The sequence below is a fragment of the Emys orbicularis genome, chromosome 22, assembly GCF_028017835.1.
Source record: "Emys orbicularis isolate rEmyOrb1 chromosome 22, rEmyOrb1.hap1, whole genome shotgun sequence".
Lineage (NCBI taxonomy): Eukaryota > Metazoa > Chordata > Testudines > Emydidae > Emys > Emys orbicularis.
In genome coordinates this window covers 21,714,765-21,738,321 of record NC_088704.1, presented here as the reverse complement: position 1 = coordinate 21,738,321, position 23,557 = coordinate 21,714,765, and the positions used below count along the sequence as shown (strand labels likewise).

General features: G+C 45.2%; 1 protein-coding gene across 1 annotated transcript in view; it reads left to right on the top strand.

The window, feature by feature from the left end:
• Positions 1 to 570: 570 nt before the first annotated feature.
• Positions 571 to 23,557, top strand: part of NPHP4 (nephrocystin 4) — a 99,094-nt gene continuing 76,107 nt past the window's right edge. Inside the window, exons 1-5 of the mRNA XM_065421349.1 lie at positions 571 to 741; positions 3,758 to 3,910; positions 14,819 to 14,991; positions 16,158 to 16,222; positions 20,068 to 20,223. Coding sequence (XP_065277421.1) covers positions 571 to 741; positions 3,758 to 3,910; positions 14,819 to 14,991; positions 16,158 to 16,222; positions 20,068 to 20,223 — 718 coding nt within the window. The remainder of the gene's footprint in view (positions 742 to 3,757; positions 3,911 to 14,818; positions 14,992 to 16,157; positions 16,223 to 20,067; positions 20,224 to 23,557) is intronic.

The window sequence follows — 23,557 nt, the reverse complement described above, 5'->3', positions numbered from 1 at the left end:
GCTCATTTACTCCATTGGCTGTTTTGATCTCTGAAGGAACCCAGAATCCCAAGGGTATTTTACAACCCTTGTTCTCCCAGCCCCGTGTTGCACCTTCTGTGACGTGCCTCCAGGAGGTGCAGCACAGAATCTCAACTATCAGTTCTGATGCTAGACTAGTGGGCAACCTTTCCTACAACTCCCTGTTCTGTACCCTCCCACGGCATTCTCTCATGGGTGTGTACTGAGCTCGTCGCTCAATTCCTCAACCATCAGTGCTCAACCCATAAGGAATAGAGCATCACCCAGTGACCTCTGGCAGATACTCACAGCTGTGCTGCCTGGCTCCAGAGAGTCATGTCCAGCTCTCTGCATCTGGATGGGAAAGAGGGTTGCATTAACACAGAGCCTTTGAGGGTGGAGGAGATTCCAATAAAACATTTTTTAAAATCAGGTTACAATTTGGATAGTAAATCTGTGCTTTTTTAAAAGGCTTTGGAGTGTTCTCATGCCAGTTTTAAGATAACAGGTTCTGAGCATGTTTTTTTCTGAAATGAGTTTTATTTTCTAGATGAACATTTGCCGTAGCAGATGCCTAGAGGAAGAGGTGACCTTCTAAGCAGCAAGATGAGTGAATGGCAAAAGATTTTTGTGCAAAATCTGACTGTTCCTCCACACTCCCAAAGGAAACGACATCTCCCGAGGGAATCAATAGCATTTCAGTGTGTCCTGAAGTATGTTGAGGGGAATTTAATTAAGCAGGTAAAGAAATATTCCATCTGCCTTGTGGGAATGTAGCTCTCATACCCTTCTCTTGTTGACATTCTCTGCTTTGAGTAGAGTTCTAATTTTTAAAATCTCACAGTGACTACTGAAGTTTAGGCTGGACCCAAGAGGTGTGCGGAAGGACCTTTCACCCTGTCTTCTGCAGACTGGCACAATTTTCCAGGTGCATTCTGTGGCATTTTCACATTGTGTTACTGTGAAGAACAGCTGTTTTGATTCCAGGCCCAAGGTGCCACAGGGTGAGATTTCCAAAACCAACTAAGGGAAGTAGTCACACCTCTAGTAACATTAATGGGAGTTGTAAAAAGCAACAGAGAGTCCTGTGGCACCTTTAAGACTAACAGATGTATTGGAGCATAAGCTTTCATGGGTAAATGCCCACTTCTTCGGATGCATGATGCATTAATGGGAGTTGTGTCCCTTGGTTTTGAGCTGAAAATCTCAGCCAAGTTTCACACGCTAATTTTGAACTCTGATGAGAATGTCCATATCTCTAGGAGACATGTCAGTAGACTAGCAGTTTCCAACTCTATTCTCTTGGTTCATGTTCCACATGTCTTAAAAAATTGCTGTGAAGTGAATGGATGGGATGCCAAACAATGGTACATTAATTGTTCCCAAACTGTGGCACATTAATTGTTTTAACATTTGTTTAACTCCATCACTGTTTTTATTAAATTATTATGCATTTACATAATGACCAAGTTCCAAATATATTTTTAAATCCCTCTGGTTTTAAGGAAATTCTCCAGTGCAGGCCTTTTCAGCACTACAGCCACTGTCTTGGTAACAGAAAAAGAATGTATCATTACTCTTTAGTTGTGAGGCATGCTACAGTTATTTGTTCATGATCAATGACAGTAAAATAATCAAATACTCAGGGCCGGTGCAACCATTTAGGCAAACTAGGCGGCCGCCTAGGGTGCCTAGTGGTTGGGGGCGCCTAAAAGCCCTCTCAGGCAAGGAGGTGGAGTGGAGGTGAGCTGGGGTGTGGGGGGCCTGGGGAGGGCTGCCCGCAGTAACGGGGGGGAGGGGGGGCGCACAAGGGAACCGCTCCCCACTCCAGATCACCTCCACTCTGCCTCCTCCGCTGAGCACACAGCCCCCGCTCTAAGTCTCCTCGAATCGGCGCCGCAAGCCTGGGAGGGGAGGAGAATTAGAGCGGCGCTGGCATGCTCAGTGGAGGAGGCGGAGCGGAGGTGAGCTGGGGCGGGCTCCACAGGTGGGGTTAGCTGCCGCGGGGGGGTGTGTCTCCCCGGGTGGGGTTAGGTGCCGCGGTAGCTGCTGCGGGGGGGGGGGGGGGCTCTCCGGGCAGGGGGCTGGGTTAGTTGCTGCGGGAGGGCGGGGTTAGCTGGGTGGGAGGGTGGCGCAAGGTGGAAGTTTTGCCTAGGGCGCAAAACTTCCTTGCACCGGCCCTGCAAATACTGACTTCAGGAGTTCTCAGAAAAAGCCCCTTTAAGTAAAATTTGCTTTCGAAATTCAAGTCTGAAAGAGGCTCCAGTTCACAGAATAGGTCTTGGAGGGAGCAATTTCAAAAGCAGATATTCCCTCCTGCTCCCCAAAAACATCCCCTTGGGAAAATGACACTTGTGGTCTGTTCTTCACTCTGCGATAAGGGATGGAGCGCTCGATAAATTGCTTCGTTCCCTCTGAGGCATCTAGCATGGGCTACTGTCAGAAGACGGGACACCGAGCTAGATTGACCATTGGTCTGACCCGTATGGCCGTTCATATGTTCTTACAAATATAAAGGACTACAAGAGTTTTGGAGAATTGACAAAATACTAGTGAGCCAAAAAATTGTGGAACTATACCAAATAAAATGGTTAATGGTTAAGTGTGATAGGTCCACAATATAATTTGTGTTTTTTTGGGGATGGGAGTTTGAAATCATTCAACGATTTTTTGTATGATTTTATTTAACTCTGTGGATTGTTTGCAAAGTTTTCTGTGATGACTTGATTCACTTGCTGTATAAACTTGCTTGGTTAGTTGTAATTAACCAGAAAAACCTTATGGTATTGTTTCTATTCCATGACTGGATGAGCATCCAAGCACTTCTGACATGAATACTCACAAATCCAGTTTTGAGATTTGTATTCTGTAAAATTTTGTGCTAGTAAAACTGGATCACGTCTTCTCCTTTTTAAAATCCCTGCTTAAAACGTATTTCTGCTGTGATGCCCCCAGATCACCCCCATCTGGCATTGCTTAAGCAAACGATTAGCTGTGACTCCTGCTCAACTCTGTTAATTTTCTTACCTCGGCCTCCTGTTCATCCGCACTGCACTTGTCTGCCTGCCATGTGGATTGGAAGTAATCTGGGGAAAGATTGGTCATTATTATGTGTCTGTACTGTGCCCAGCACAATGGGACCCTTATCCTTGATTTGGGTTCCTAGAGGCTACCGCATTACAAATAATAAATCATAACAATAATCAGAAAGGAAATGCAGAAGAGACATGAATGTGACTGAATTTTTTTAAATGAGTGCTTCAGTCAAGTGTCTCTGGAAAATGTTTTACATAATTTGCCCACTACTCACATATGTTAAACCAAGTGGATGCTTAACATTTACATGCATAAAGGTTTGCTTGCCAGTCTTGGGATTTCTCACTGCTGGGAAAAGAGTCACCTTCTGTTGTAGGATGACCTCAACATCTGAGTTCATAGCTAGCTATTCCTTGGTGTATCAGTACACTGCATATTGCAGGGTGAGACTACCTGGCATAGAGAAGACCTGCTTGTCTGAACATGGGGGCACGTCACTGAGTTTATGGGTTATACAGTTTGAGCTATTGGACTGTAACTGTCAGAAGAAAATGTCCTGGTATTTCCTCTCCTTTTTGACTACACTCAGAGCTATCTACTAACTATTGTTTAGAACCATTTTTATAAGGCCAAAGTTTTTAATCTCTCAGACACATTTCAGTGCTGCTGCGATCAGAAACTCTTAAATCTCCTACTTAGGGTGTTTATTCTTATATTCCAGAGAGTGCTAGAAGGCTTGTCAGAAGTTGAATACCAGCTCCGCCTGTCCCTCTTTGACATCACGTATCGTCATTTCTTTGGGAGAACATGGAAAAGTACCACAAGACCTCTCAAAGCTGTGCCAGGACAGCCACCCAAAGTGGTTTTCAATGAGGTAGGGCAAGAGCAGAGAACACAGTTCATCTCAGAATGCCAACACCCATTGAGTGGACAGGGATATTTTCCTGGATGAACATAGGTATTTTGCTATATGAGATGCACAGTGTTTCAGCCATAAGGCAAGCAAAGAGTGATCCACTCAGCACAGCTCCAGCAATCGCTGTAAGTGGGGCATGACCCTCAAATGAGACAAAGGGCTTGTCTACACGATGGAGTAATGCTTACTACAGGAGTGTGATTTCTAAAGCGTGCTAATGTGTTGTGCTGGAATTGATCTGTGTAGATCTTGGTGGTGTGTGTTAAATGTTCCATAGTGCGCTTTAATGGAGAGCTGTAACAGCACTACACTAAATAAAAATCACACCTCTAGTGCACGTTACTCCACTGTATAGACAAGACTAACTCGGCTCAGCACCTTCCACTTGCAAAGCGAAGATGCCCTTTTGGTTCACATGGTGGAATCTGTTTGCATGTCAGGTACTGTGATGTACATGCAGCCTCACCAAGAGATCCGGCGCTGTACTGGTCACATTGGATAGAGGCCAGTGCAATCGCTTTGCAAGAGTAGCCGTGTGTTTCACAGAGCGAGCCTGACTTTGCTGTCCTGAGCTGGTTGATTTGCACATTAATATAGAGATCGGGGAGCCTGTTCAGTTACAGTCAATCTGCATCTATGGAACTCTCCTGTATGCTCAGTCTCCAGAGTTGCAATAGCTGGACACTTTTTAGCATTAACAAGAGTCAAATGAACAGTGAAACAGTAAGTTTAATAAACCCTGGAGATAAATACCTGACATACAAGTGATGTAAAGAATTCAGAGATACAGGCATCCAGCCCATTTCATACTGTAGATAAAATACCATGCGTACCAACGGACCTGCATAAATAATGAGTAATAATGATGTATCAAAGGCTCTTATGCCCCTCAATGTTAGAATGTAAAAGGGGTTTTTTCCATTATAAATCATGCAGACATCTCCCGATATTGTAACCCCAAAGAGCTCCTCTAAATAGTAACATAAATCTGATGGATGCTCTTGAGACTGTAATGGAAGAGCCCTTCTTCACTTCAGCACATAAACCCCGCAAGTTTTTACAGAGACTGTAATAAACTGTTAATCGCCTGCTTCATCCTTCTGTACATCCTTCGCTTTCTCCGCATGTGCAGGAGCTTCTGCCAGCCGCACACAGCTCTTGCCTCCCTGACTTTATACAAAGGAAGGACAAGAAAGGTGGATTTGTTAAAGCTTTGCCATACACTCAGCCTTCCATGGTTTGTGTATACGAAGTGCGGGAGCCACCCAGGTCAGAGGCGAGGCTTGTACATCCATTTTTGTAACCGTTTGAATCTTTGCCATTCACAGTTTTACATGCCTTGGCTGTGTCTCCTGTTCTTAAGAACTTAAGAATATAAGAACGGCCATAATGGGTCAGACTAATGGTCCATCTTGCCCAGTGTCCTGTCTCCCAGCAGTGGCCAGTGCCAGATGCTTTAGAGGGAGTGAGCAGAACAGGGCAACTTATCTAGTGATCCATCTCCTGTCATCCAGTCCCAGCTTCTGGCAGTCACAGGCTAGGGACACTCAGAGCATGGTGCTACATCCCTGACCATCTTGGGTAGTAGCCATCGATGGATCTATCCTCCATGAATTTACCTAATTCTTTTTTTAATCCAGTTATACTTTTGGCTTTCACAACATCTCCTGGCAACAAGTTCCACAGCTTGACTGTGCATTGTGTGGAGAAGTCCTTCCATGTGTTTTATTTTAAATCTGCTGCCTGTTAATTTCATTGGGGTGACCGCTGATTCTTTTGTTATGTGAAGGGGTAAATAACACTTCCCTATTCACTTTCTCCACACCAGTCATGATTTTATAGACCTCTATCATATCCCCCTTTAGTTGTCTCTTTTCTAAGATGAACAGTCTCAAACTTTTAAATCTCTCCTCACATGGAAGCTGTTCCAATCATTTTTCTTGCCCCTCTCTGCACCTTTTCCGATTCTAATGTACCTTTTTTATAGCTGGGGTGATCAGCAGTGTGTGCAGTATTCAAGATGTGGGCATACCATGGATTTATATAGTGACATTGTGATATTTTCTGCCTTATTATCTGTCCTTTTCCTAATGAGGCCTAATATGCTGTTATCTTTTTTGACTGCTGCTGCACATTGGATGTTTTCAGAGAATTATCCATGATGACTCCAATGTTTCTCTCTTGAGCAGTAACAGCTAATTTAGAAACCATCATTTTGTACATATAGTTGCAATTATGTTTTCCAATGTGCATTACTTTGCACCTATCAACACTGAATTTCATCTGCCATTTTGTTGCCCAGTCACCCAGTTTTGTGAGATCCTTTTGTAACTCTTCACGGTCAGCGTTGGACTTAACTATCTTGAGTTTTGCCAATTTTGCCACCTCACTGTTCACCCCTTTTCCTAGATCATTTATGATTGTGTTGAACAGGACTGGTCCCAATATAGGTCCTTGGTATTTACCTCTCTCCATTGTGAAAATTGACCATTTATTTCTACTCCTTGTTTCCTATCTTTCAACCAGTTACTGATCCATGAGAGAACCTTGCCTCTTACCCATGACAGCTCACTTTGCTTAAGAGCTTTGGTGAGGGACCTTGTCAAAGGCTTTCTGAAAGTCCAAGTACACTATATCCACTGGATCCCCCTTGTCCACATTCTTGTTGATGCCCACAAACAATTCTATGGATTGGGGAGGCATGATTTCCTTTTACAAAAGCTGTGTTGACTCTTCCCCAACATATCATGTTCATCTAGATGTCTGACAATTCTGTTCTTTACTATAGTTTCAACCAATTTGTCTGGTACTGAAGTTAGGCTTATCAGCCTGTACTTGCCAGGATCACCTCTGGAGCCTTTTTTTAAAAAAGGGCATTACATTAGCTGTCCTTTAGTCATCTGGTACAGAGGCTATTTAAGGGATAGGTTACATACCACAGTTAGTAGTTCTGAAATTTCATATCTGGGCATAGGCGCCGAGTTTCTAATCTGCTGGGGGTGCTCCGCCCAGGCCCCACTCCCACCCCCACTCCACCCCTTCCTCCAAGGTGCCCCCACGCTTCTTCCCACCCCGCCTTTTCCCGCCCTGCCCCTTCCCCGCCCAGTTCCACCCCCTCCCCCGAGCACGTTGCACCCTCGCTCCTCCCCCTCCCAGCACCTCCTGATGCCGTGAAACAGCTGATCCGTGGCAGGCGGTAGGCACTGGGAGGGAGGGGGAGGCGCTGATTGGTGGGGCCTGTCAGCGGGCAGGCGGCGCTGGGGTGAGGGTGAGGTTCTGGTAGGCGGGCTGCCAGTGGGTGCTCAGCATCCACCATTTTTTTCCCGTGGGTGCTCCAGCCCAGGAGCACCCACGGAGTCAGTGCCTATGATCTGAGTTCCTTCAGAACTCTTGGGTGAGTACCAAAACCTCCTCTATTTACATCTCAGTCTGGGACAGTTCCTCACATCTGTGACTTAAAAAACAATGGGTCGGGTGTGGGGATCTCCCCCACATCCTCTGCAGTGCAGACTGATGCAAAAAATTCATTTAGCTTCTCTGCAACAGCCTTGTCTTCCTTGAGTGCTCCTTTAGCACCTTGATCATCCAATGGCCCCACTGACTGCGTTGCAGGCTTCCTGCATGTGATGCACTTAAAGAAAGTGTTGCTGCTAGTTGCTCATCAAATTCTGTGTTGGCCTGCCTAATTATACTTTTACCTTTGACTTGCCATTATTTTGGTTCTCTTACTGTTTTTTTTATGTGGGATATATATTTAGTTCAAGCCTCTATTATTGTGTTTTTAAATAGTCTCCATGCAGTTTGCAGGCATTTCATCCCTGTGACTGTTCCTTTTAATTTCATTTATCTAGGTTCCTCATTTTTGTATAGTTCCCCTTTTTGAAGTTAAATGCTACTGTAGTGAGTTTCTTTGGCATTTCCCCCATACAAGGATGATAAATTTAATTACATTATGGTCACTATTACTGAACGGTTCACCTATATTCACCTCTTGGACCAGATCCTATGTTCCACTTAGCACTAAATCAAGAATTGCCTCTCCCCTTGCGAATTCTATGAGAAGCTGCTCCAAGAAGCAGTCATTTAATGTCTAGAAATTTTATCTTTGCATCCCTTCATGAGGTGATATATATCCAGTCAATATGACTGGTCTCTATGTCCAATGACAGGGCACTTCCCTCGTCAGTCCCAGCTGCTTCTAATAATTTTTCTTTCCCCTGTCTGGATCTTTTCTATTTTTTTCTGTGCTTCTTTTGAAATGAGAAAACCTGGTTGAATTTTATCTGCTCGCACAGTTAATCCTAGAAGCTGCATATGCCGCTGTTTGCATAGACCAGAGAACTTCTCCATTTCAGTGCAAGGTTCTTGATCAAAACCTCACTTTAAATAAACAAAGAAGGAATTTTTTAACAAGCGTAAGCTATTTTCTGACCAAGAGAGATTATATCCAGCCTCAGTCGATGAAAAAGTGCTTCCATCCCCCATGGTGTCCTGAGGTTACTGACCAAACAAATGCTTTCCTGGAACAGTACAGTTCAGAGCAGCAGAGCAGCTCTTTTTGTGGAGACATTTACCAAAATAGCTTAAAAGTCAGATTATTAGTTAGTCATATAACAATGTGACTGCTTTGATTGACATATTTTAATAATGTGACTATTTTGTATTTTCTGTTAGGAAATGGGACGGTTTCTGGTAATTTTCTTTCTCCAGGGATAATATCCTACAAGGAGGCACCACACCACAGTGTAGGGTACATACATACAGAGTGGATAAAGATAGGTTGGGTCAGATTATTTTTAAATAATAGTGGGGAGAACACTAGAAAATATATGGCAAAATCCTTCCCTTGGTTTTTAGATGGGACGTAATCAGTCTTCTTGCTGCTAATTTCTGTGACTCAGTCATGCACATGTAATATCTGATGCAATCCCACTGAAACCGTATGTTTGTTATGCTGGGCATTTGCTTTCAGAGGTGCTGATCCCACACAGCTGTAGCTGCAAAGGCAGTGGGAGCTCTGGATGCCTAGCACTTCTGAAAACCAGGCCCTAATTGTTTGCAGATTCTGGTGTCTTCTGTCATGCATATTTTCCCCATTCAAGCTTCAGTGGGGCTGTTCATTTTTCACCATTTGGATGCCTTTCATTCTTCTCCTAAATATGCGCTCACTCATATCTTTTATACATCTAGAACAATAACAATTCTTACAAATGAGTATTGGATATGGCTGTGATTTGTCTCAGATGTCTCATTAGGATACAATTATGTCTCTATTATGTCAAATCAATTTGAATTTCAATGCAAAACCCAGGCTTTTTGTTAATCCTGGTGTTAGGTAATGGGCATAAGTTAATGATTAGAGAGACAAAGTGGGCGAGGTAATATCTTTTATTGGACCAACTTCAAAAGTTGGTCCAATAAAAGATATTACCTCGCCTACCTTTTCTCTCTCTCTATCCTGGGACCAACAGGGCTACAACAACAACATAGTTAATAATTTCCAGATTCGTCTTGTGTTATGGTAGAGATCAGACAGCAGAGGGCAGTGCTACTCTAGGAATGAAAATGAATTAGAAAGTAAATTAACAACATCCTTCAAACCTAGCAGTTTCCTCTCGTTACCCTGACATTTGTAATTCATAAAACCAGTTTGTTTTTTTTACAAGTTTAATCAACTAAAGAGAATTTTTCCCCACTTATATATTAGATAAAAACTTGGAAAATTTCTTAGGGCAGACTTTTAGAGACACAATTGGTATAACAACCTGAGTGTCTGACTCGGAGTAATTGTTGTGTTTGTACAAATCTGAAAGCCAAAGAGAAGATCCACCTGTCTGTTATGGGCACTGATCTGAGATGAGATTTGGCGTCCTTTTCCCTGATGTGGCTAATTATGTTTGTTTTCCAGTTCTAATGGTAAATATTGCCCAGTGTGCAATTTCGCATAGATTAAAGACTCTAAATCTAATGCTGCTGAAACACTCTTTTAAATAAAGGAAATTAGTTGTGTTATTGGCATATACGTTACTTCCCAGGCTGTTTGAATAATGAGTCAACTGAATGTCTTGATTTTTTAAAAATTTAAAAATGTACCAGTAAGGCAAACATAATGCAACACGTAGAGATAAACACCAGCATTTCATGCACTAGCAGAGTCAGGGCACATTTTCTCTTTGTAAACACCTGAAAGTTGTAAACTAAGTTGCATTTATGAATTCTAGGTCAGTAGGTGTGTGCGTTTTGTTCAATTAATGAATTAAATTTTAGGACCTTCCTTATATTAGAGTGCTGGATTTCACAACCTTAAAGTTGCATTAAAATTATTATTTTGCACGTAAGTTTTCCCCAAAGCATTAAGTAAACTATATTACACATCCTGTATAATTTACAGTATGTACTTATAATGCTCTTACATTGTTAGGAATAACCTACATTAAACCACAGTAGGAAATACTACATAGATGCCATGTGACCTGGTTAACATCATGGCTAACACCTTACATTTCTGAATTACCTGACTTTTAAGTACTTGATTTCACAATTTCAGTGTTGCATTAATGCCTCATTGATTTAGTTAATGGTGCATTTAATTTCCCAGGTTTTTAAGCAGGGAAAAAAGGACAAATCTGGCCTAGGGCTATTCTCCGTCCCATGGTTTACATACTTGTATGTGCATCTGGATTTGGGGAAGAAGGCTAGAAAGTCACTGACAGCAGCATTGAAGTTGTGGGCCTGGGGGTAGTGGAGCTGTCCGTGGTGATAAAGGCAGGGAAAGAGGAGTGCGTTTTAGAGGAAAGATGGAGCAGATCCTCACCTAGAGTAAATTGTCAGAACTCCAGTGACACCGATGGAGCTCTGACAATTTACACCAGCCGAGGATCTGCTGCATGGAGTTCCAATGACATAACGGCGTGACTTCATCCCAGGGGTAACTCCACTGGCTGCAAGGGATTTACCCTCAGGGTTAACTGCCTCTTATGGATAAGGCCACACAGTCCCAGTGACCTCAAGAGAACTGTGGGTGGGTGTAGGGGCCACCTTATGCTGTTCTCTCTCCAGTACCAGGGCCTTAGACAGCAGTGGGATCCACACCAGCGGAGAGCCTGGATTGGCTGGAAGGGGGGAAGCTGGGGGCACATCAGTGGATCTGTCTGTCATCACATAAAAGTGGTAGCTGACACCATGGTAGCGGATGAGGACACCTAAGGGGCAAGTGCAGGGGGATAGAAGGAGGGAGCCCAGGAGAGGAACCGGGGAGAGGAGGAGTTGTTGGAGATGCTAAAGCAGTGACTATTGAGGCAGGAGGAGAAGCAGAGAAGTAGAGGGGTCTCAGGGTCACTATCCTCCTGTGAATTCCAACGTGCGGATTTAGTCCGGCTGCAGAATAGAGGGTCCATTCTTGAAGACAGCTCTCTCATCCTGAAACCTTCAGTCTTGGGCTCCCCTTTGGCCTTTTGGCCCCTCTCCTCACTGCCTTTAACAGCTGTGAATCTGCAGGCTGAGGAGAGTCCTAGTTCAACGCCCGCTAATCCCCTCTGACGCCCTACGCATTCTAAAGGAGGGGAAGAAAATGGAGGTTGTTTGGGAAGCTGAACAAGTTGCCCATTGCCTTTAGCAGCTGCTGGGACTTCGCTTTTGTGTAGCACTCTGGATATTGGTCTGGTCTCCTGCTGAAGAGAAATCTCCACGGTGCATTTCACTGCCATCAGGAGCAGATTCAGCATGTGTTGGGCTTTTGGTAAGCTGTACTGAAGTGGACGCCTGGGAGAAAGAGCAGGGCTGAGCTGTAGGCGCAAAGGAGTGTTGCAAAACAAACAATAGGAAAGGGAAATGCTGCTGTGCTGTGGACATAGGCTTCGCTATGTCGCTAGGTTATTTTGATACTGATTGCCTTGGAAAGAAGTGGTTGGCTTCTTAAATTGCATCTTTATTCACAAACAGGAGCAGGGCTAATGATTCATACAAGGTGAGGTGAGCTAATACCTGGCATTCAAGAGATCATAAACATCTACAAGGAAGTTAGCTGAAGATTTCTGAACGTCTCAGAGAAAGCATGTCATCTGGTGCATACTTTAGATTATGCTAGTCCTGATGAAAATTGAAAGCATGGTACGAGTGCTAAATGACCTGTGTGTGTGTAAGATGAAAGCATTAGAATAGAGTGTGTTTAAATAATTTATAAATCTGTTTACCCCGTCATGGAGTGTAACAGTCAAATATAGATAAGCAATGATGGTAAGGTGAATTAAAATATCATCTCTTCTGTCACAAGAATGAATCCTTTACAGATAATTTGCTGAGCCTGATTTGAATTTTCTAATCACGTAATTCTAACTGATGAATACAAATTTCATATTTCTGAGTTTATTTAATAATTTTCCCCTAGGAGAACTCATCAGCCCTTGTTTATAACTACTGCTAAGCTGTCTCAGTAAACAATTACAATTTTGTTCACCTTCTGGAAGTATATTTTAGCTACAAACAATTAAAGTGCTGGTATAAAGCTGAAGCCAGCCTTCTGGATGGGGGAGACAGTTCTGAACTGTGTGAACGACATGCAGTTTCCCGTTGACATTACAAATGGGATGAGGTACAAAATACTTACTGGAATAAACAAATACAAGTGATGTTTAATTTGTATCTAGAGCAACAGCAGGGGACCTGATCCACAGCCCAGGGAAGTTCAATTGACTTCCATTGTATCAGATCCACTGTGCGCATATTTGTGAACTGGACTCGTTTTATCTCCCCTTTAGGGATTCAGGGCCTGATTCTCCTAGGCACTACTTTGGCTTACAGTGGAGTGATTCCTGATTTACATTGGAGTAAACAAGAGGAGAATCAGGTCCTCAGTTCCTACCCAATACATTCTGAACTCTTGGCTACGTGAGATAACGTCTCCCAAGCTTTTTCTCTGGCACAGATTGCCCTCTGGCAATTTATTAACCAAAGAACTGGGCATAGCTTAGTTCTCTACAAGAAAATGCAAAGGGAGAAAAAAAGCGCTCCAGAGAGCTGAAGTGTGATGATCTCAAGGTGACCCCTAATTGGGATGATTATTGTTACTTTATAGCAGAGTTTAAGGGAGAGGAGTATGTTAGTAAAACTTTTATTAGCATTTAAGGAGACAATGGTAAACTTAATTTTATAACCGATCTACTTTAACAGCTTCCTCATTCTTTGCAAAAGCCAAAGCATAATTCTCTCTCGGTCCAGCCACCTGTCAGCAGTTAGTGGTCATTATTTCATCATTTTGCAATAAAAGTTAATAGAATAATGATTTATTTTTCTGGGATGATGTTTTAATGCCTTTCTCTGTTATCCCTTCCTGACAGTCTGTGATTACTGTAACTGTTTTCTTGGTGACACCATGATAATAACTGTTTAATAGAAAGATTAGCCTGGCTTTCAGTCATGTCGCTGGCAGACATCTCTCTTCCCCCTCACCCCCGTACTCTTAGGTCCATATCATACTGTTGCTCCTCATGGACGACTCTCTTTCCCATCAGCGTAGGTGAAGGTCATGATTGGCCTTAGATTTTTCCAGTCACTTTGCTTTTCTAGCCTAGAGCTCGCAATGGTACCTTCAGGTCAATTGAAACCTTTGAACCATACTTGTATGGCGTTTGCAGCTTAAGAATAACTGATCCTTATTGTTTGGGCCACTGGGCCACTTTAACAATGCTGTCCATTCTCAGGATTTGTGACATTTACTCGCTTTAGTCCTAAATGTCTCAATGTAAGTTGGGGAACAGGACAGAGGCAGGGTTGCTCCTAGGTGCCATTCCCATGTGGCATTGTGCACACGGTAGCTGAATTCCGTAGGACAGAAGTGCACAAATCACTTCTCCTCTGGAACGTATTAGTGCTGGGTGGTGAGGACTTGGTGGCACCATTCTTGGAACCTGCAAGCAGGGCCATTCCTCCAGTTTAGGAGAGCGCTCACCTCAGGAGGGAAATTCGAGCTCTGCTGGATCTTTGACAGCTGGGAATTCTACACCTGAAGGCACTTTCATCTGAGTGCTCTCCCCTCTCCCCACTGAGCATGAGCCCTGGCTGCCAGCAGCTCTAAGAGCCCCTCCAAGGCGGTTAAGGAGGAGTGTAATGAGAAGCTAAATACAAGACTGTATAGAGCTTTTAAAAGTAGAGACCAGTACTGGTCTTGTCAGCCAGTGCAGCGTGTGGGTGGCGTATGGTATGATGTGATCCCAGCAGGCTCCTGTCTGTTGAACTAACTGTAGTTTCTGGACGACCTGCAGGGTCGTTCTCTAGACAGAGCATATTTGCAATAGTCCAGCCTCAAGGTGGCCAGGTGGATCTACACTGGAGAGGGGAGGGCATTCAGAGGCACAGACCGACTATCCAGTTAAACGAGTGGGTGATAATAGACACTAAGAGAGCACAGATTTCTCTCGCAGTCCCAGCTCTTAGGCTAATTCTTCATAGGAGGGAATCAACCTGACCTGAAGGTTAGATTTTTTTTTTTTTTATTATTACAGTGGTACCCAAAATATGCTCGGCATTGCGCAGACATAAGAAGGCAAAGTCCCACTGGTAAACGGGCCCCAAGAACTCTACACTTTCTAGTAGGATCCCTTTAAAAAATATTCCCTAGTGACAGTGTGTGGGAGATGACAGATTACTGTTAGTTATCCTCCCAGACCCCAGGGCTCATTTGCAATGGAGCTTCCATCAGTTCCCATTGGAGATTATTCTGCAGAGTGCTACATTTCACAATCTGGATATTTTTCTGGATATTTATTTTGAATATACCTGGACCTTACTCTCCAACTGTAATATGCGTTAAGCTGCTAACAGCTACTCCACCCAGGTCTAAAATCTGCCATGTTCTTTCTCTTCCCCCAGACCATTTATTTTCACACATCTTTAAACCATCCCAGCATCGTCGCCGTGGTGGAAGTGGTGGCTGCAGCCAAGAAGCGAGAGGGGACCCACCAGGATCTGTCTTGTGGGTTTGGAATTCTGCACCTGTTCAACAGCAAGTCAGAGCCAACAGATGTGGCCACCAAGGACAGAGGGTAGGTGTTGCTGGCTGCAAGGGACAGCGGGACTTGTGAGTCGCTATAGCATTTTATAAGGTGGAGTCAGGTTTCTATGGCAACATGGAATTATTGCTCTCCATTTAGAGAGGAAGGATGGTCCCGTGGTTAGGCCACTAGCCTGGGACCTGGAAACCCTGCTTCACCACAGACTGCCTGTGTGAACTTGGCAAGTCAGTTCGTCTCTCTGTGCCTCAGTTTCCCCATCTCTAAAATGGGGATAACTAGAGCATATGAGGATACACCAGTCATGGGGGTCAGATACATACTTTAAACAGGTTTATGGTTGAGCCTTTTGCATTCTTGGCTACATATATGAAGATTGCATGGACTACAGCTGCCCTGGCTGCTTGTGGCTGGGCCTTTATTCACCTCAGCTGACAGGCCTGAGGTGGCAGGTTGGGTGAGGGCAGCTGCTGGATTTGTAGCCTGGCCAGCGATGCCCATGTGCAGTCCCGCGTGTGTGCAGAGTTCACAGCCTTGACCCAGCCAAGCCCCCCTTTCCAGGGCCAGAGGAAGGCAGCTCTTTCTGCCTTTAAGCTGTGATTCGTGAAGCCAGGCTGACTGTAAGCTGAGTTCGCACCTGGGAAGGGGAACACCACCACACCCAACACTTGGGGCATGAAAGACATAACCCCCAAAAAAGCAGCTCAGCTGCCCACCGTCCTCGCCAGCCAGGGGAAAGAGGAGACACTCTCCCGCCCGGCCTGCTTCCTTTTCCTTTCGTATCCCCCCACCACGTGATAGGCCAGGCTCTCGGAACCCTTTCCAGGTGGCTGCTTCACTTTGTCAGGCTGACATTGTCAGGCTCACTGTGAATACCCAGTGTGACCCCCGTTGTACCCTGGATCCTGCCTACCCACCAGCCATCGCCACTGGGGAAGCTTCTCAAACCAGGGAGGTTTTCAAGGGAATATCTATGTCCACTCCCTGGGGAATCAACCTGAAGCAAAGGACCTGGCATCTCAGTCACCTGCCCTCCTTTCCTACTCAGGGCTCTAAGGAGACCAGTCTGCTGGCGGAGAGTACACGGGACTGGAACAGGGGTTTGCTGTGTATTGATCAAGAGAACTATTGTGGGAAATTCATTTTGAATGTAGCCATCTAAACCGCCATGTTTGGTTTGTGCTCCTCTTTAATTCTAGGCTCCAGCTGTATCATGGGACACCGCGAGCGCTCCTGCACCCCCTTCTGCAGGACCCGATAGAACGTAAGAGCGTATAGAACTGCTTTCTACTTTACTTGCTTCCTGGGCTGCTCAGTAACACGTCTGCTGATTTGTTTGCTCAGTGTAGCATAGGCTGTTTTCTGTGTTAGTGTGTCAAGCTTTTGGCTGCTCAGGTTCGGGGTTAGCCACCCAAAATGGATCAGAAGAAAAGCCCAGAAGACAAGGGTGCTGGATGGTTGCTGTGAAATGCCCCTGTGCTGTGTGCCAGCCTGTTCGAGGCCAGGGCCAGTTCTTGCTCCTGGGCAGTGGGGTTGGCAGCACCCCAAGGCTCTTTGCCGAGGCTGCCAGTAGCCGCAGCTATGACAACGTGCTCTACAACATTGTCAACGGATGTCGTTCATGCAAGGGCCTGTTGCTGGGGCGTAAGGAGAAAAGGGGCTTAATTTCTGCTGCATCGATCAAATCCCATCCCCTGACAGCATGTCCACTGGCTAGGCCCTGATCCTGCAGAGACTTCCACACGGACTCAACTTAGCATACGTGAGTCGTCCGGTTGGCTCTGCTTGACATGAATAAAGTTAACCGTGGATGTGAGTCTCTGCAGGATTTGTAAACTCTTTGGGGCATGGAGTCTGCATTTAGGGTCTTGTACAGCACCAAGACCATTGTCAGTTCTCAACAAGCAAATAATATCCTTGACGCATCTGCTGTGGAAGGCAGAACGAGCCCAGAGCATAGTGTATCAAACAATCTGCCCACCAAACCCCCACCCAGCCTTTAAGAGGTTTCTAGGTATTTTGCATGGCAGTGAGTCTGAATCTAGCTTGGTGCATGCCTCTGTCACGCAGATTCACCTCTAGTCTACAAGTTTGCATTTTCTAGTTTGCAGTGGAGGATTCCCCGACCGTGTCTCCCTCTCACACTTAATCCTGCACCATAGCGGCTCCAGAGAGGGCTGGTCAGGCGAGCTGACCTACAGAGCTCCTAGATCACCCACGTGTCAGCTATAGGGCAGGAGGAGTTCTCTGAGTACACCACATCCAGGGGAATGAGTGAGTGAGCCCAGGAGTTGACTCTCTCTCTCTCTCTCACCTGGCAGTAGGCAGCCCACTACAGAGACACTGAGGTGAGCCACCTCAGGATTTCAGTTGGAAAGACCCAGACTAAAAACATGGATAGCTAAAGCTAAGCAGAAAGCTGTCATGAAGGAAGAAGGAGGGATTCTATATCCTTTGCCTGGGAAATGGGCTCACAATCTGTCCTTTCTAGTGCCAAATGTCCTCCCTGAGCTGGAGGAAGACCACGTGTCAGTGGTGCCGATAGTTCTGTGTACCATGGGGGTATATCTAATTCCCACTTCTGTAAGAGAGAGGGCTAGATGACCCCAGCAGAGCTCAGCACTCCGCTGACTGCTCAATCCGGCCCAGACTGGATATTTTGTACAGGCAGGGAGAGGAGAAAGATGGGCAATGTATGGAAAAAGGTCCCTCTATGGATACTGGCAAGAAAACCTGACACAGCAGTTTAAACACAAATGGGCTTCAATTATTTATATATATGTATTGATTGAACACGGCCCACAGAGCAGGAATAGTGTAGTATAAAATATTAAATATAAGAGCAAGCTGCCGTGCAAAGCATGTAACAAGGACCTTGTCTTTCTGAACATGCCTGGCTCTTGTCCCTTTGTGCACTGTTTTCCTGAAGGTCGGTACTGAATTTGCTAGATGAACTGTAGCAAAGCTGGGCGGCGGTCGATCGCCCTGAGAGCCCTTGGGGTTGTCCCAGAAGAGGAAGCAGGAAGGAGGCTCAGTTGCACTTTCACCAGTTTTGGTTTGAAAGACCATTTTTTTTACAAGCTCTCCAGTGCCCTGCATCCCACCACCAGGCTGTTTTCCTGTTCGCAGAGACGAAGGGTCCAATCCCGTGCCCATTAGAGTCCGTGGAAGGATTTGCATTGTATTTCCACCTCCTAGTGTGCTAGTCAGACACACGCTTTCCTTTTTTCAAATATCAGGGACGCATGGGGGTTTTCAGTACTAGGATATTAATGATGACAGCATGACTCCAATATCTGCTGCTAGAAACTGGGGAAAACATATACACATAATCAGAACAGGTTAAACCAGGGGTCATTTTAATTTTGCTAAACCTTGTTTGGTAGGTTTTTATTTTGCAGATTCAAACCTAGGAGGTGTTTGGTTCTTGGTCCCATTTAACTGAACTTACCCAGGCTGTCAAAATGCGGGGAGCCAATGTGGATTTGAATACATGGCTATGGTTTTGGCCCACCTCTAAAACTGACCATTGAGAGAAATATACTGAGCAGTTTTAGCAACTTTCGAGTAACTTATTCTACAGTTTGCTCAAAGGAAATGGGCAAGGGGGTGGATTTAAAGTTGCTTTCAAAAGCAAAATGTAACTGGAACAAAACGTAGTAGCTCAGGCTTGGTTGCTGTTCCACAGAGATTTGTTTTCCTGAGTTAGAAGCCAGGTAGCATTTTTTGCCCAGGATAGAGGGTCTTTGTGAAAAGTCATTTCTAGAGACTGTTTTCTTTCCTAGTAAGGAAAACAATACTGGCCGTACTAGCAAACAAAGCAAATACATGTCCACTAATGCAGAGACTGAGCCTCAGTGGTAAGCGGCAGAAATAGGTGTTGTGATTGCCTGGTGACGCTGGTCAATAACCATGTCTGAAAAATGATGAACACTAGTTCAGCTGTGACTGCCCATTGGAAAGTTGTCTGCTGTCTGTGTATTGAAGCCTTACACAGAGAAGGTGGCTTGTGTTTATTGCAGTTTAAGAGGAATAACCTGTATGTGAGTAATGTTCCTTTCCAAGTGCTCAGGATCCCAGCCACTAGAGGCAGTTATAATGTATCACCTAGGAAGGAGTTAGTTTATTTTTTAAAGAAAGCACTCTAGTTTTTCCAGTTTGCGCAGGGGCTGCTGTAATGTTCAGTGAGAAGCCCATGAGTAGCAAATACGTCTCAGCAGCTTGAGAGCAGAGACCATTGTTAGAATGCTGAAAGCACTTGGGAGATGCTGGGTATCAGGGTGTGTACCACTGATTCCTGCATTTCAGCTCCAGAGGGGAAACCGAACCTCCACCACAATGTGTTCCCATCAAAATGAATCACTCATGACACAAAGATGTGCAGCAGAAAGATAAAAGGGTCGCCCTTCTGAATGCATGCAGTGAAACGGCAGGAGATGCAGCCAGTTTCACTAGTCCCATCTCATGCTTTACTACGAAGAGGGAGCAAAGTTGGCACAAGAAGTTTCGGGAAGTTCAATTTAAAACAAGTGTCCCAGGGAGTCTTTGCCAGCCGTTATAGATTAAGATTTTGCCTTTCACTGTGAACTAAGATGGCACAGAAATACCATAATGCACCCCAGCTCAGCTGTGTGCAGGCCCTGTTCTTTTCTGAATGGGACTCAGATGCTGGTCTTTTGAAGATATGCCTAGATGGGGACTTGAATAGAACACACAAGATTAAGGAGCAACCTAAACAAGAGCATTTAGTTGCAGTGCTATTGAAGAAGGGATGGATTTTCTTCTTACTTCTTCACAGCTGAGTGAGAGTAGATCCAAGTAATTTTAAGTTGCTTAATCATAATCTTCCAGAGCCTGTGCATTGTTTCCACTTACCCTGAAGTTGCAGTGTGAGGATTTGTAAGCCCAGAACTCTTAACAAAGCTAAGCCTGAAAAGGCTGCGTATTCATTAATGAAGAAAACAGACTTTTTAAAAATAGGTTTTGCATTGCTGATAAAGTGGGCGTGTATTGACACCATCATTCGATCAGCTTCTCCAACGGGCAGCACTATTGCAAGTCTGTCTCTCTGTGTTTTTCAGATATTGCATAATGTTTTCCCCTCTTTAGAGAATAAATACATGACGGTGATAGAGAACACTCACCTTCAGTACACCTTAAGGCCACACCCGCCCCTCGAGACCATGTATCACCTCTTCCCTGAGAATATGCTGGTGTCTGGGCTGCAGAAAATTCCTGGCTTGCTGCTAACACATGGAGAAACAAGTAAGGGATCCTTTCATTCTGATTCCTGCATGTGTAAATCAGACCACAGGACAGTAAGGTTGGCCTAGCACACACACCAAGCTATAGTGCTTGTGAGTTACTCTGCCGGCTTATAGATTTGTGGGCATTTGTATTATTATGGACTTGGCCTGCCAGATCTGGGGATTCAGCTGGACTTTATCTTACTGGCAGAAAAAAGCCCTGTGAGCTCTCTGAGACAGGCCCCAGGTCTTCTCCACCCACCAGTTATTACCGGAGGGAGATCTGAAACACACACCAGCCAGTGTGACCATTGTGGGATGGAAAGAGACGAGCCGACCTCTGGTCCCCCAATCAGGGAGTGAGCGAGGGGCTGTGGGAATGGAGAGAAGGGAAGGGGATGCTGAAGGGAATGGGGGAGGGATTATTGCAGAACATCTGGTGCCCAGAACGCACTGCACTGCACAAATGTATTTATTTATAGGGCCTGATTCTCCCAGCCACTGCACCCTCACAAAGTGGGAGCAGCTCCATGAAGGCCAATGGGCTCATGCTGATGTGAGCCGGAGGCGATTCAGACCCACCCATTTTACGTTTACGCACATCTTCTGTTGCTGGTTTGTGGTCAAACCTGAGCTGCCAAATGCACCAGCTGCTTCTCGTTACAACACAACTAGTGTGCTCCTGCTAAATACACCAGGTGCCAGATGTGGGGCCCAAGAAAAGCCTGCCACAGCCTAGCAGACAAAGACACACATTTCCTTGGCACCCGGAGGAATAGTAGCAGCGCAGAAGGCATAAGAGAGACCATCAGGGAAATGTTACAGTTTTCTCCACCCCAGTACTGTTACTTTGAAGGGGAAGGGGAAGCTTAGGCCAGCTAGAAAAGTCGGGTTGCTGCTGTTAAATAAAGAGGAGTGTTTTCCAGTGTTTTCCTGTGTATGGCATATAATGTGCTCATCTGGGTGTTTTCAATGGGAAGGGATTTCAAGGTGAATGTGGCTTTATTACACATGCGTTTGCTTTCCTCTACTAACGCAGTACATCAATTACCAAGGCGCTGAATAGATGCAAGCAGTGCCTGCAACACAGAGTGTGTGACGCACAGCGTGGGCTGTTGTTGTAAGTGCCAATAATTAGGGATTATAAATGAGAAATCTAGCCGTGAAAATGTTGTGCTCACCCACAACAGAGCCACAGCGACACCTCCTCTGAGAAATAAACAAGAGAAGCAGGATTTTCACATCAACTCTCTCTCTCAGTGGCCATCCGAGCAAGAATCACTTTGACTCAGCTCTTTGCTGAGGTGCAGCCAACCTTGTCGATGGCTAATAAAACAACTCGCCGATGAGTCCGTTGGGCCTGCTCTTCTGCAGCCTGTGTCACCTCCCGGTGGACATTTCCTTGGGTTTCTTATGGCTTTTAAACTGAAGGTGGGTTTTTATGGACACGTGATGTTTTGCTGTTCTGAAAGGCAGCAGCTTTGTGTACACAGTGTTCTACATTTTCATCATTGGTAGCCCCTTTCCAATAAACAAGGAGGTTAGGGAGCGTTCCCTTGTAAAATGCTAAACTGCAGAGCAGTTGGGAAGCATTTATTTTCACTAACACGTGATAATGAAAGCCTGGACTATCCCTGGATAAATCTCTGTGGGATCCCTTCCCAGTGTGCCTCTTATTCTGTCGGGGGTGAGAGTGGAGTTTGCCACCCTTCCCATGGATAGGCCAAGGAATGCAGCCAAACTTCATGAATGCCCCCAGGTACTTTGGGAGGTCAGAGCCATCTGCTCAGAGTCTTGCGTCTCTGCACCAGGTCTGGTTCAGTATCCCTTGCATGCACCCCCATCACCATGGCCCTTTTGGACTCTCCTTGCCACTCCAGTGCCTGGGCCCCACATGCTGGGGCTCTACAGAAAAGCTAATACAACCCTGGCCTCTAATTTTTCACCTAGACTCCATTGGGCAAGAGAGTGGGACTGTGTGCAGCCCTATCTCTGCCCTGCCCACTCTCCCCTACCCACCTTCCCCTGTGCAGACCAGCCTTCATGTGGCCCAGGGGATGGTGCCATATAAGCAGCTGAGCTCGCCTCCTTCCATGTAGGAAGGGGGTTGTGGGTGGAAATCCACATTAATGTGTCTGGGGGAGATAATTCAGGCCAGTTTCAGTCCCTTGACCTGCCAATTGTCAGGACAGAGGCTAACGCACCATCAATAAGGGTCACAAATCTAGTTTCTCCTTCTGTTAGTGCCTCTGGAATCTCAGCCGAGAAGGGAGTGATTGTGACCCGGAGCCATAACCCCACACCAGACCCACAGCACGTGTTCCTGCCAGAATCGTTTTCATGCGACTTCCCTCTGGCTGCAGGGAACATTAGCTCTGCTTTGACTGGGGTAGCAGAGCCTGCTAACAAACAGCACGATCAATTATTCATGTCTCACTGCTGCAGCATATCCCTTGCTTGTAAATAGAGACCCTGCAATAATAGTTTATAGTTTGCTGATTGAACAGTGGAACTGCTCAGCCAGTTTTTACGAATCAACATCTGCTTGAGTTGCTGATGCCTGTCGGAGCACGGCAGAGTCTGTGCTGGTTTTATTGGACTAAGTTATGTTATTTTATTATGAATTATATGGAGAAATCATTGGCAAAAAATAAGACCTAATGGGTTACAGTATACCTGAGTTCTTCATGATTTTACAACAAGATCTTATGTTTATTGCTACATCTTAAAGCCGTGTCCTTTATTGCCTGGCCTCTTTTAATTAGGGCACTTTACCTGGACTGTTGATCCAAGTGTTGGGAGGGGAGATAGCGCTGATTGTGACTAAATACACATGAGGGGTTGTCGTGCATCCCTTCATCATGGTAATAGTTGTGTTAACCAGTGGGACTGTTTAGGTGAGTGAGGATTGAAGAATAGGCCTGTAGGTAAAAGACACCTTAGATATTAATGTCCACAGATGTTTAGTTTTCTTTTTTCTTTTTAGTTCTCAGTCTGTGCATCTCGCTTTTGTGGATCTGAACTGACAAACACAGTCACAGAGCAGAGATGGGCAAGGAGGCAGGGAATGATGCAGCACAGAGACCAATTGCTATAGGATGGAAACTGGAATGGGCATTCCACTGAAAGAAATGCATACCCAAAGAGATCTGCTCCGGGACAAAGGAACTCTTACTAGAGAGGCTGATCATAGTAGGTCTGGGAACAGACCTTTCAGCAGCCAGCCAGTGTGCTGAGGACTGGCTGCCCCAGGAGCTGAGGATGAAAGTCTGACGGCTTTCAGGGAAAGTTTAAGACCCACCTCTTTGGCGTTAGCTTTCCTGAAAAGCCACTGAGAATGGCACAAAAGAAAA